The following is a 14,182-nucleotide window of genomic DNA, read 5'->3' on the forward strand; positions in this document are numbered from 1 at the left end:
GAATAATTTATTGATCACAGCAATGCAGTAAAATAAATATTTTACAGGCTACATGAGTTGGTATAGAAATAATGATTACTTCATACTTATTGTCAATTTACTCGTTAATTAAATATATTTTTGCATGTACAAAATCTGAGAAGGTTTTGTTTTTCATCCTGGAATGCAGTGAAAAGGTTAAATAAAATCCATTTCCAAAAAACAGGCGGGAGAAGAAAAATAGGAAAAAAGACCTTTTGTCCCGGGTGCTAACAGCAACCGGGACAAAAGGCCCCCCTTTTATCCCGGTTGCAAACGGCAACCGGGATAAAAGGGTACGTTTCGTCTCCCGCCCGAACGTACCCTTTTATCCCGGTTGCCGTCACCAACCGGGATAAAAGGCCCCCCCCTTTTATCCCGGTTGGTGACGGGACCCGGGATAAAAGGGTGCGCTCCCAGCCCCACCTGGCGGGGGCACCCTTTTAGGCACCGCCCGTGGTTCCGGTGAACCGCCTCCGCCGCCCTGACCGCCGCCGTCCCGCCTCCGCCGCCCTGACCGCCGCCGTCCCGCCTCCGCCGCCCTTATCGCTGCCGTAGAAATTCGTAGAAATTCGTCAAAATTCGTAGAAATTCGTCAAAATTCGTAGAAATTTGTAGAAATTTGTAGAAATTCATAGAAAATCGTAGAAATTTGTAGAAATTCATATAAATTCGTAGAAATTTGTATAAATTCATAGAAATTCATAGAAATTCGTAGAAATTCATAGAAATTCGTAGAAATTCATAGAAATTCGTAGAAATTTGTATAAATTCATAGAAATTCATAGAAATTCATAGAAATTCATAGAAATTTGTATAAATTCATAGAAATTTGTATAAATTCATAGAAATTTGTATAAAGATTCCGGACTTTATACGATTCATGTTATTTTATGATTTCATTATATACATGTATGATTCCGAACTGTGATTATATACAAATTTGTATTAAGACGATTTCTATGACTGTCATGTATTATTCCATGTATGTTTGCAGCAATAGTTGAAATGGCAGACGATGAGACCGCAAGGTATACCATGGAGCAGATAATCGCTGGTGATGGTAGTGGCGACAACGTTCCACTATCATACACGGATGAAGAGGGCACCCAGGCGGACATGTTCCTCAACATGTCTGCCGATGTGAATGAAGAGCAACAGCCGCAGCAACAACTTGCCGTGGCGGAAGGTTCCGGCGAGGTATATACAACCATTCTTGTATTGTTTCACGCCACCGCTACTAGTACGTACTAATTAACGAATCTTAAACTGTTAGCCCTCCGGATCGACACAAGGGCAGAAGACCCGAGGTCGTACAAAGGTGATGGAAGGGAGGCTTGTCATCACCGAAGTTACAGATGAGGGCAGGCCGGTTGCTCCCAAGAAAGTCGCAAAGAAGTACGTTAGTCAAATCGGGGCAATCGTCCGGGACAACGTGCCTATCAGCATCAGAGAATGGAAGGGCAGAAGCGATAATCCGTACGCCCTTCCAGAGACAGAAAAGAATATGCTGTGGGAAGACGTGAAGAGGCATTTCACATTCCCCGAAGATTATAGCGAGAAGGATGTCAAAGCGTGGACACTTAAGAATATGGCTACTCAATTCCAGACATTCAAGAAGATGCTGGACACCCACTACATCAAGAAGGGCAAAACTCCAGACTTCAACGCGTGGCCCAAGTTGAGGGACCACTGGGATGCATTTGTTGAATACAAGAGGAGTGAAGAAGGTGTGAAAAAGATCACGACCAACGTTGCAAATGCTAGTCAGAAGGGCTACCACCATCATTTGGGGCGAGGTGGGTATGGCTCAGCAATTCCCAAGTGGAGAAAGATGGAACAAGATCTGATCGAACGGGGAATCATACCTGCAACTATTGAATGGCCCGAACGATCAAAGAACTGGTACTACGCTCATGGAGGCTCCCTAAGCCAAGAGGATGGGACGCTGATTTTCAATGACAGAATACGTGAGAAGGCCGAACATCTCATGAAGAACATTGAAGATTCCAAGGCTGGGAGGTTGAGGGTGGACCGAGAAAAATGATGAGCTCACATTGGCCCTCGGTAATCCAGAGCACCCAGGACGTTGCCGGGGGTTCGGGGTGGTTCCGTGGAAGTTCGCTTTCCGAGGCGACAGCGCCTCTTACAGAAGTCGGAAGCGAAGAAAGGAACAGATGGAGGAGAGCTGGCGGCAGATGCTAGAACAACGAATGATGGATGAAATCAATCGGCGGGTGGCCGACGCAGTTGCGGAGTTGGCGCAATCTGGAGCACTGCCGAATCCTCACACCGCCAGCCCTTCTCAACGCCTCGGGAGCAGTTGTGCTTCTACAGGGGTCCCCGATGCGCAGACGCCCAGGTTACCCGTGGAGGAGCAACGGTTCCCCGTGGATGCCATTACGCAACGGACCTCATGTGAGCTGCATGCACCGGTCGGCAACCTCACTATTAAGGTATACTTATACATAATATTTATGCAATCTTGTCAATTGATCCAGGCCTCGAGATCGGAGTTCAACTTGTTTACTTCTGCTATATGTACAGGTAGCGTACGGGAGTGCGTTACCAACGCTGGCAGGGCAGAGCAGTCATGGCATGGACATTCCAACAGGCTACGCCAGCGTCTGCGTCGAGCAAATAGTAGATGCCCAGTATGAAGGTCTAGAGCTCGACTTCCCGGGAGGCGACGGGGAAAAGACATTGGCAGATGCGCTTCATGGGATCATTCTATGGAAGAAACGCTACATCATTATTTCCCGCACGGAGCCATCTCCTCAGACCTCAAGACCGCTCCCCGTAGATCCCGAGCAGCGATCTTCTCCTCATACCTCGAGACCGGCATTTCCTGCTCCAGGACCGTCGCTTCCATCTATATCAAGGTCTCCATCTCCACCACATCCTGGTGCTGGGAGCGACGACGACAATAACAACACCCCTCCCCGATCACCGTCGCCGGCACCAAGAGCGGCCCCCTCGAAGGAACCTGCAGCACCACTCAAGAAGTCACGAGCACCGCCTCCCAAGCAAAGACAGCCTCGAAAGAAGAAAACAAAGGTCGACCCTGAAGTGGCTCGCAAGGAACGCTTTGAGGCAATGTCTCATGCGGAACAGTGGGCAGAAATCCAACGAGAGGCCAGTGAGTGGTTCAAGAAACAAGCCGAATTAAAAAAGGCAAGGGAGATGGAGCCACCGCCAGTAAGTCGGCGGGATTTAAACTTTTTTATCAGGATGGAGGAATGAGCCAAGAAAAGGATACCACTCTTGTCAAACTATGAACAGGCTCTAGTAAAGGCTGATGAAAAGGATAAAAGAAAAGGAAAATCATCCTCCAGCGGTTCAGTCCCCGACCTCAGCCATTTATCAAAGAAAGATGCTCAACGGGTAAAAGCAATGCCCTTGGATCAACAAGAAAATATATTGAAGTTCATGGAAGAAACAGGTCTGGGACTTGATGAATGCATAGGGCAAGTTGAGACGCCAACTGCACCGCCCCCTGAGCCGAGATGGCCTTATGAGCTAGGCAAGCCTCTAGTGAAGCCGGCAATGGTACGGAAGCTGTCAACAAAGATGTACGAATTCCATCAATGGTACATGACGGCATCCGCCAAATCGAGGGAGATGATCGGCATGAAGGTAAAACCGATAGATTTTCACGGTGAAGGGGAGAAAGTGCTGTGGCTAGACTTCAAGGATATATACGAAGTGTACCATCATGATGCCCTGGACGTCTCTCTGATCAGCGCTTGGATTCTGTAAGTGTCCGTTTATTATCTCTACATGTAAATTTTGGCGTGCGTCACCGTACTAACTTCATCTTCCATTTCATGTAGGATGCTAATTCAGACATGCCGCCGAGAGGCGTACCTACATGTAGGCTTCATGGATCCATCTGTAGTTAACCAACAACAGATACAATTAGCGCCGGAAAAAACCTTTGCCGAAATATACAATTTCCTACACAAACAAACATTCAAGGATTTCATACTACTTCCATACAACTTCAAGTAAGTGTGTGTATACCATCTACTTTCGATGTCTTTTTCCTTATCTCTACATGTTAGTTAGCTCTAATATGCATGAACATTTTACGCACGCAGCTTCCACTGGATCCTTATTATAATTGAGCCTGAAAGAAGCCACGTCACTGTCTTTGATTCGTTACGGAAAGATCCGGTGGACTACCAAGAATTGCAAGACATGCTAGGCTTGTAATAATTCTGGACCTTTATCTCTATGCAAAAATTTATTTCCTAAATTTTATCCCTGTTACACTATGTCATTCATTATTCTAATCCGCAGCGTATGGAAACAATTCATAAGGACACACAAAGGTCCATTCAAAGAAAATCTTACATGGAACACAGACTTCCCGGTACGTATGAAGTCTGCACATTTATTACATTGTATAACACGAATATTTCATAACTTATTTTTTTCCGCACTGAAGTGCTTAAGACAGGAACCCGGGAATAACCTATGTGGCTACTACATCTGTGAGCACATGCACAGTTTTTTGGGACCCAAGGGACCGAAGATGACGCCGCACAACTTTAAAGTACGTAAAATAAATATATTACTAGTTAATTATTTTCTAGCTCCTTATATGTATTTGTTCATGTAACATTCACAAATTTCCAAATTATAGATGTTAAATATTCAACAAGGACTCTTGAAGGAAGAAAGAGTAGCGGCAATATGTGAAGGTCTCATTGGATTCATAATGGACGAGGTGGTAGATCCAAGAGGAGAATTTTATTACGATGGACGACAATTAGACACTCCTCTCAGCAACACCACGACGGGAAGATCGTAGGAAGATACTTTGATTTATTTGTATATATGATCGATTTGTACTAATTAAGCTAGTTGAATTGTGTATAAGGATTGTGTATATATATAGTAGTTGTATAATTACAAATCCCATTCGTTTAAATACTAGTTGATTTAATTCATTCTAAAAAAATCTCAACTACAAGGTTAACAAATTAAAAGGGCCGCGGTACTACTATACGTATACGTGATGCATGCATGAAAAATTCAGGCGTCACCAGTGCCATGCAAGCGCAATTTAGTCCCGGTTGGAATTGAGCCGGGACTAAAGGGGACCCCTTTAGTCCCGGTTGGGAAATCCAACCGGGACTAAAGGGACCCCCTTTAGTCCCGGTTGGTGTCACCAACCGGGACTAAAGGGCCTGTCCCGCGCCTGGCGTGGCAGGCCCTTTAGTCCCGGTTGGTGACACCAACCGGGACTAAAGGGGGTCCTTTACTCCCGGTTAAAATACCCGGGACTAAAGACCCCCCTTTTGTCCCGGTTGGTTTATCCCGGATGGATATCCGAGAGATATGACCCTTACCAACCGGGACTAATGCTCAGTTTTCTACCAGTGTTTATGTGATTCGTCGTGTACTGTATCAAGACTCGAACTAGATCTCGTCTCCGAAAACATCTCGGCATGCTCATGCAGACCGACTAGAAAACACCCAAACCCTCTGCTAATCTACGATTATTAACCTTTGCGTACGGAACATACAACCTCGAAGGAGAGAACCAGCTGGTCCAATTCAATCAATCACGCCGACAATGCAGGACGAGACTGGGCAGTTCATCTACCGGCGAGACTTCGTCAGGCTCAACTCGCCGGCGGCAGGCTCCAACCGGGACCGCGGGCTGGCTGTCAAGGGCATGCCCGGGCCGAAGGTCGTCGTGCAGTGCCTCGACGGCACCGAGGTGACCGTGAATGCTCGCGACGTCCTTGTCGCGGACCGGAGCTGCTTCTGCCCGGGCATGGTCGTCGCGTCGGCGTCAGACCGTGGCGGCCAGCTCGGGGTCGTCACGGGCGCCGCTGTGGAACTGGATCTGGTCCGGCTAGACGGTGAGGACGCGGCGGCGGCGTTGGTCGCGAGGGGCGTATCCTCAGCGGAGCTGCGCCGCGTCAGTGAGTTCTGCCTAGGCGACTACGTCGTGTCAGGGCCCTGGCTGGGCCGGGTCTTCGAGGTGTCCCTCGACGTCGACGTGCTCTTCGACGACGGCGCCGTCTGTAGGGTCACAACACCGGACGGCAAGCTGTGGCCCGTTGGCGTGGGCTCTTCAAAACGCTACACCAACAACGTCTTCTATCCGGGGCAGCGCGTCGGCGGCCGCTCGTCCGTCTTCAAGGCCGCCCGGTGGCTCAAGGGCTACTGGAAGCCCAGCGATGGCGAGGGCACCGTGTCCAAGGTGGAAACCGCCGGCGTGCTCGTCTACTGGGTCGCGTCGTCGCAGCTGGGTGCCGAGAGGTCCGTCGTCCAGGCGTCGTCCGCTCCGGCGCACCAGCAGAGCCCTCGCGACCTGACATTCTTCCGCGCTGGCACCGACTTGGCAGGCTTCTGGGTCGTGGGCGACCGCTGCTTCTTCCGCGCTCCTTGCCGCCGCCGCGTACTCCCTGCCGGCGATGTCGGTGCCAACCCGAATCAGCTGCGGCGGCTGGGGGCCAAGCGGACGCGGCGACAAGAAAGCCGGAGCCGCGCAGGGTTCGAGCTGCCGTTGTCCGTCGCCAGCACGCGCACGACGGTCGACGTGCTGTGGCAGGACGGGACGCGGCAGTGCCAGGCGCCGTCGGTGTCGCTCGTTCCCACCAAGCCACAGAAGAGCCACGAGTTCTTCCCGGGCCAGCGCGTCGTCAGCAGGACGTCGTCGCACGGCGACGGCGACGTCGCGCGTTCTGGTGTCGTCAGAAGCCTCAACTACACGGACCAGACCGTGCGCATGTTGTGGCAAAAGGCGACGGCTGAACACGCCGATGACGAGACACTGAGCAGCACGTACGATCTTGGCAGGGATTTCGACAGCAATGTCTTCTATGGAGATGTTGTCGTCCGCCGGCGTCCAACAGACTCCTCAATTGGGGTCGCTGGCGACATTTGTGGAAGCACGGAAGAGCCAGTGCTGACACGGTGCCGAAAGGAGGAACCCACTAGAGCTCATGATCTTTCATGGGTCGGACACATTGTTGATTTTTGTGATGCACACCATGTCCAAGTCAAGTGGGGTGACGGCAACACGTCCAAGGTATGCAACACGTCCATAGAATTACTACATACAAATATTAATGGACCATTTTGAAAATACCTAAAAGGAAGTGGTTTTCTAGAAACAGCTTTTATTTTTAGCGTCCAAGGAACTTTTTTTTCACCTAGATACCAAAATCCAAGTTAATTTTGGTACTTCGAAGGCTCCTTACCAATACAAATTACCTCACAATCACAGATTGAATCTTTTTTTTTTGGCAGCTATGTATGTATACATTAATTACTTCATATATAAGGACCATTATTCAAAAACGACATTAACTTCTACTCATTTGATGGTACCGATTTCAGGTGTCTTTTCATGAGATAACTGTCGTCAAAGAGCAAAGTTTTAGTGAGTTCCTTCAGGAAATAGGCGAGTGGGTGTCTGAAGATGGAGGCATGAGCAACGACGCCATTGATCACAAAGCACAAGTGACTGCCGCTGCCATTGTAACTATCCCTCCGCACACAATTTCGATTCCCCAAGAGATCTGGCACCGGGTTGATCAAGTAATATAGTAACAATTTTGTTGATTTCAATTTTCAGGACAACAACAACGATGGCGAAGGCGATGATGACTCGGATAGCGATGATGGACATGCAACGATGAGGATGATGGACCAGGTGGGACTTGTCGTCCAGGCAGTGATCCGACTAGCTGGTGAAGTGCTTGCACAAGGTAGGAGGTATCTGGTAAATGGTTGGACGGTGACGGGAGCGTCAACCTCGGAGCTTACGGCCAGAGGGAACAACAATGTATCCGCACCCGTGTCCGGTGGTGATGGTGATGCCAAGGAGACCTCCATTGCTGTGGCAGGCATCAATGGAGGAGGTGGTGGTGAGGGGAAGGAGGCAGAGGCAGATGCCACCGGCGATGACAAGCCATTTAGCTTCCCACAATTTGAGATCGTGCAGAGCCCTTCAGATCACCATTACCTTGGTAACATGGAGCAGGTTCGTAATTTTCTTTTTTTCCCTAAGGTCCCGTTTGGATCCCTTCATTTTGAAGGAATTGGAATCTACTTAATGGAGTAGGCTAATTTATCTTGGAATGTGGCATTCCACAACTTTCCAAAGTTTACATATAAGCCTATCTTAAATTCATGGGGTGGGAGATGGAAATTAATTCTATAGATTATGATTATTACAATGGAATTTAATTCTTATAGCACGCTCTTGGACTCGCTTCCCTATAGCAGAAGTGCAGCACATAAGTATCTCTCCCATATCGCCAACAGTAATATACAAATATATTCCACATATAATTATATTAGCTTAATTAATTTGTGTCTAAATTATGATTGTTAGAATAGAATTCAATTCCAAGCATCCAAACGGGGCCTAAGGGTTTTTAGCTTTATGAATATATTAACAGTAATACATAAGGTGTATTATCAGTTGGGTAACGATGATCCTTCTTCGCAAATAAAAGGGTAAGTTTGATCCTTAAAAAAATGGAAAAATATCAAGACAAGAATCAAATACAAAAAATATCTCGAGCTCAATCCAATGCTACATTTTTTTTGTAAAAATTAAGAAAACGATGATTGCTGAAAACCGTATAAAATATAATACAAGTTACTGATGGTTCAAATTAATTAAATGATTGCCTGTTTAGTTTCCATACATTGAATCTACCACAGTGATGTGTCCTATATATATATATATATATATATATATATATATATATATATATATATATATATATATATATATATATATATATATATATATATATATATATATTGACTGCTAATTAAGTTGATGTGCTTTTGTAAACAGGGCACTGGTGGGGGGAGGAAGTGGACGAAGAGGGTGCAAAAGGAATGGAATATTCTTGAGAATAACTTGCCAGGTACACAGTGAGTCAATTTGCAAATGGAGGGAATAAAAAATTTTGAACTTTTGCAATCAAACACAAACTCTTTCGACATGTATATCTAAAGGTTTGCCCGTGCATGCAGACACCATCTTCATGCGGGCGTACGAGGACCGCATGGACCTGCTGCGAGCGGTGATGGTGGGAGCTAGCGGGACGCCGTACCATGACGGCCTCTTCTTTTTCGATCTGCAGCTACCGCCGTCGTACCCTGCCGCGCCACCGCTGGTGTACTACCGATCGTTCGGCCTACATGTGAACCCCAACCTCGACCCCTCCGGCACGGTGTGCCTGAGCCTGCTCAACACCTTCGGTGGCCACGGAGCCGAGCTGTGGTCCCCGGAGGCTTCGACCGTCCTCCAGGTCGTCGTCTCTATCCAGGGCCTCGTGCTCAACGCCCAACCATACTACAACGAGGCGGGCTACGCCGTCCAGGTAGGAACGCCGCAGGGTCGCCGGAACGAGCTCCCGTACAACGAGAACACCTACCTGCGCACCCTGCAGACCATGCTCCACCTCCTGCGCCGGCCGCCGGCGGGCTTCGAGGAGTTCGTCAGGGACCACTTCCACCGGCGAGGGCAGCACGTGCTCCGAGCGTGCGAGGCATACCTAGATGGCTGCCTCGTGGGCACGCTCGATGGCGAGGGGAGCGGGGCGCGGCGCCCGTGCTCGGCGGGGTTCAGGCTCGCCCTCGCCAAAGTGGTGCCCCGGCTTGTTGAGGCGTTCACCGCGATCGACGCTGATGGATGCAAGGAGTTCGATCGGCTACGGGTGCGAACATTATGCACTTAATTTGTCTCTGCTACTTGCTAGTCCATTTGTATCCTACTTACTTAAAACGCGTATTTACACATTTGAACTTTGACATCAATATTATATTTTTGTATACCGTTGGAAATGGTACAACAGTTTTGCTACATACTCCCATCGTGCCATACTTCATAAATAATATTTGTTATACATAATTTTTGCGACATGTCTAGAGATAGATGTACCTAGACAATCTGAAATGAGTAGTAAAATTTGGGATGTAGGGGGGATAGTTTGCAGCTTCAATTCGAGATCAAAAGTAGTAGCGTGTTGATGGTAGTATTTCGTTATCCAAACATGGCACTCTATTGTGGCGAACGAACACTGCTGGATGATCGATCTTAAGTACCGGTACTAAATGTTATTCTTTTTTCCCTTTCGTTTCCTTTTTTTTTATAATTCATATTAGCTTTTACTAATAATATTACATTAATATATCAACCCATTCAAATTCAAGTCTCACAAGTATCAATCCATTCAAATTATTAACACTCAGAGAAGATCGTATATGCAATAAAATATATACATCTATACCTAATATTAAAGTGCGGTTGTTTCTTCCCACCGTCATGATTATTTTACAAAAAAAGACCCTTAGCTTTTTCATAATCAACTCGCAGTTCGGGGAGTTAATCGTTGATGAATTGCAAAAAAAGTCCCTCAGCTTTTTCATAATGGCCGCTGAACGTGAGGGCGGGAATGGAGCAGCAGTTGAGCGCCAAGCAGAGCAACGCGGCCGGCGCGGGCATGGCCGGTGCCGGGCCCGAAGGGTGGTCCCGGAGCAGCTACACCACCGCACGTGGGGGATAGGGGTGCCGCGGCTTCCGACGAGGGCGGACTAGCGGTGGCGCTGGGACTCACCGCAGTGGCTGCGCGTCGCATCATCATCACCCTTTGCTGGAACCTGAAGCTAATCCCGACGGGGGAGGCATCACAGGAATAGCATAGTAGTGGAGGAGCTCCCCTATGACATGCAGCAGATCTCGCATGGCCATAGTGATGTATGCCACCACCCACCAGTGTGGATTCGCTCGCATGCCCAGCAATAGTCCTCAACCAGAGGCAGCGTTAGCTGATGTTTTCGTCAGCAACACTCACCGCCACCTACCAGAAGGGCTGCCGCTTCGGCCCCAACAAGAAGCTCCACTGCCCACTGCTGCATCAGCAGGAGGGCAATCCACTACTGGGAACCATATCCGTAGGATGATGAGGAAAAATCCACTGGAACACGTCGCTGCTGATATGCATGGGTACTGGATGGAGCAACAGTCAAGCGCCTAGCGGAGCAGCGCGGCCGGTGTGGGCATGGCTGGTGACAGGCCCGAGGGGTGGTCCTGGTGCAGCTACGCCACCGCACGTGGGGGATGGGGGTGCCACAGCTTCCGACAAGGGCGGACTAGCGGCTTTCCCGGCGGTGGCACTAGGACTCCCTGCAGTGGTGGCGCGTCGCATCGCCGTTACTGTTTGCTGGAAGTTGAAGCTAATCCCAGCGGGTGAGGCGTCACAGGCATAGCATAGTGGTGGAGGAGCTCTCAAATGACGTGCAGTAGATCTCACATGGCCATAGTGATGTATGCTACCACCCACCAGTGTGGTTTTGCTCTCATGACCAGCAATAGTCTTCAACTAGAGGCAGCGCTAGCTGATGTCGTCTTTGTCAGCAACACTCACCACCACCTGCCAGAAGGGCTGCCGCTTCGGCCTCAGCAAGAAGCTCCATTGCCCACTGCTGCATCACCGGGAGGGCAATCCACAACTGGGAACCATATGTGTAGGATGATGAGGAAAAATCCACTGGAGCATGTCACTGCTGATCTGCACGGGTACTTTTTAAGTCACAATAATTAATGATAAGAGAGGTAAATTAATAATAAGAGGGATCTTCTTGCTCCACTTATTTTGTTTATATGATTGAGGAGGTTATCGTGGGACACTCGGATACTATGGTTCTTTTTGGGGGCACACTTCATGGTCACTTAGGTGCATTGCCTTCTCTTCTACAATTGGAGTTCATCTTAGTACAAACGCTTTCTCTCAGATGCCTAACAATAATCATGGTTTTTTTGTTAGGAAGGATTTTAGCCCAACTAATGGACAACCAAATCTTAAATATGATTTGTCCTTATATTTTGAAATTTTGAGCCGCAAGATAGTAGGTCGACTACTATGCCTTTACTATCTGAATCCGAAAATTAATTTTCAGCCGTAAAATAGTAGGTCAATTGCTAAGACAAGAGTTGCATTAAGACTGAATCTTACTACATCTGTATAAAAATTGAGATTCCACCATTCAAATAGGCCATGTAGAATTCAAAGGAGTTGTCCGCTTATTATTATCAGAGATGTATACAAATATTATGAAACATCCTAAACAAGATTAGGAAGTGAAGCAAGCGAACTAGGAGCTAGCGGATGACAACTTGGGAGCAGGTAAAAAACCATAGCAACACATGGGCATTTATGCTAATCAATATTTAAGGTGTTAGAGAGAACAAGTTCAAATCCATAAGAAAATGGTAGGGTATCGGTACATCCATGCATATTACATATTTCATACTTCGCTTCGCTTCCTTAGATATGGAACATAGTTAAGATCTCCAATCGTCCAGCCTAGAACTTCATCAAATAAGCTAGAGCACGGATGAGTGCACTCTCCTTCGCTTCACATGGACGGTCACATGTACTACCATAAATCTTGAACAATGGAGAGGTAAAGTGATGTGGCCTGTAAAAATTGAGATGAGCTTGGAGCTTGAAATCTCCGGTGAGTATCAGATTTGTATCCGGTGAGTATCAGATTTGTAACTGTAGACATGGGCTAACTATGTTTTACTATGTTTTGTAACTATATGATTTTCAGGAAACACAATTCAGATAAGTGATTAGCACGGATCCATCAATAAAATTACGATAATTTATGAAAATAAATTAGTAAATGGTATGATATATTTACAATAGTGTTGTGCACCTGGAGACCATTGACTCTCACTGAAAGAAATTATGAGAATTGTGTGGTAGCATTTCAGAATTAACTATAAGGGCAGTTTAAATTACAATATCATTCAAAAAATTAGTTTCGCACAACTAAACTAACTCGGACTACAGGTCATCAAACAGGAAACCAAGCTTTACAGAAATATCTGGGTGTTCATCATATACTAACCCTTTACAGAAATATGTTGGTTTTCATATACTAGAAATATTTACCAATGAGAATGTCCGGTGAAATTACTAAAATTATGTATGATTAAATTACGAGAATGCGTGAATAAATTAGTAAATGGTATGGTGCAGTTACAATAGTGAAGAGTACCTATGGCAGAACCGTTCAACTTAAATTGGCTTAAGTACGTCTAATCACAGTTGGAACAGCAATTATACGAAACATGCTTAAAACAGTATAAGTCCGGTAGTCCGTCGAGTGTCCCTAGGACACCTTGAATCATACCATGCATCAGGATCGCTTCCACAAAGGGAAAGCATCAACAAATATTACATTTTTACATACATACAGGAAGTACGAATTATTACAAACCATAGATTAAAACAAACTTAACAATGCAAGTTAGATCAGTTCTAAGAGTTTCGAATATAAAACAAGTCTGAGGGTAAATAATTATACAACTAGGTTTTGACCTAGGGTATTACGAGACTCGTAAAAATACCCTAGTTCTTCGGGCCTTCTTATTCAGTTGAACCCTGCTGCGCTCCTAAAAATAATAACAAGGGATCCCCTGAGTACGAGGGTACTCAGCAAGATTGACTTGACTAACCAGTATAGGTAGATTTAAAATATTATTTCCAAGGAATATGATAGTTTTATGGTGTACTGGCTGACTCACAATTTTGCGGAAAGCTTACTACTAGTGGAACCTTAGTTTTATCATTTTATTTTAGATTAGTGTTCACCTAACCAGTCTAGGTGAATAAAATATTTTTGAGCAACTAGGTGGAAGTAAATCATACAGCATATTAATTCCAAGAAAACATTATATTCAACTTGGTTACTCTATGATTCTTAAGCGATGATCAAGTTCATTCACAACTGAGAATTGCGGCAATCCAGATCGATATACATCCTGCAAGAGATACCTAATTACCAGCCATGCACAACTGATCGGTTTGCGCATAACGACCTTTCGATTAGCTGTACCCAACGATCAAAAATATAATTACCCGAACCTAGGGACGCACCCCCACATGGGACCCCACATCTAGCTTGATCTGCATGTGAGTTTTAGGTTGCACCCATGCCTTTCCACTGCACGCCAAGCACAGGTAAAAAATATTTCCAATAGGAGAGCCAACTAACCTACCAGGCTTTGCTGGTCCCAGAGACAGTAAGCAACTAGGTAATATCACTTGATCATTGGTTAAAACAACGAACGATCCTTAACCAGATTAACTTAGTAGACAGAACT

At 46.4% G+C, this 14,182-nt stretch overlaps 1 protein-coding gene and 1 long non-coding RNA gene across 2 annotated transcripts; both read left to right on the plus strand.

The window, feature by feature from the left end:
- The first annotated feature begins 4,038 nt into the window (after positions 1 to 4,038).
- On the plus strand, positions 4,039 to 4,730 carry LOC140222126 (uncharacterized). The gene is made up of 3 exons (XR_011897674.1): positions 4,039 to 4,229; positions 4,321 to 4,393; positions 4,469 to 4,730. It is a non-coding gene; the product is annotated as an uncharacterized lncRNA (long non-coding RNA).
- Positions 4,731 to 5,602: 872 nt separating this feature from the next.
- LOC117849293 (probable ubiquitin-conjugating enzyme E2 23) lies at positions 5,603 to 9,743 on the plus strand. The gene is made up of 5 exons (XM_072292443.1): positions 5,603 to 7,069; positions 7,381 to 7,448; positions 7,591 to 8,026; positions 8,855 to 8,927; positions 9,037 to 9,743. Exons 1-5 carry the CDS (start codon positions 5,603 to 5,605, stop codon positions 9,741 to 9,743), a joined length of 2,751 nt encoding a protein of 916 aa, XP_072148544.1.
- The last annotated feature ends 4,439 nt before the right edge of the window (positions 9,744 to 14,182 follow it).

Source organism: Setaria viridis, chromosome 3 (genome assembly GCF_005286985.2).
Source record: "Setaria viridis chromosome 3, Setaria_viridis_v4.0, whole genome shotgun sequence".
NCBI classification, from domain to species: domain Eukaryota; kingdom Viridiplantae; phylum Streptophyta; class Magnoliopsida; order Poales; family Poaceae; genus Setaria; species Setaria viridis.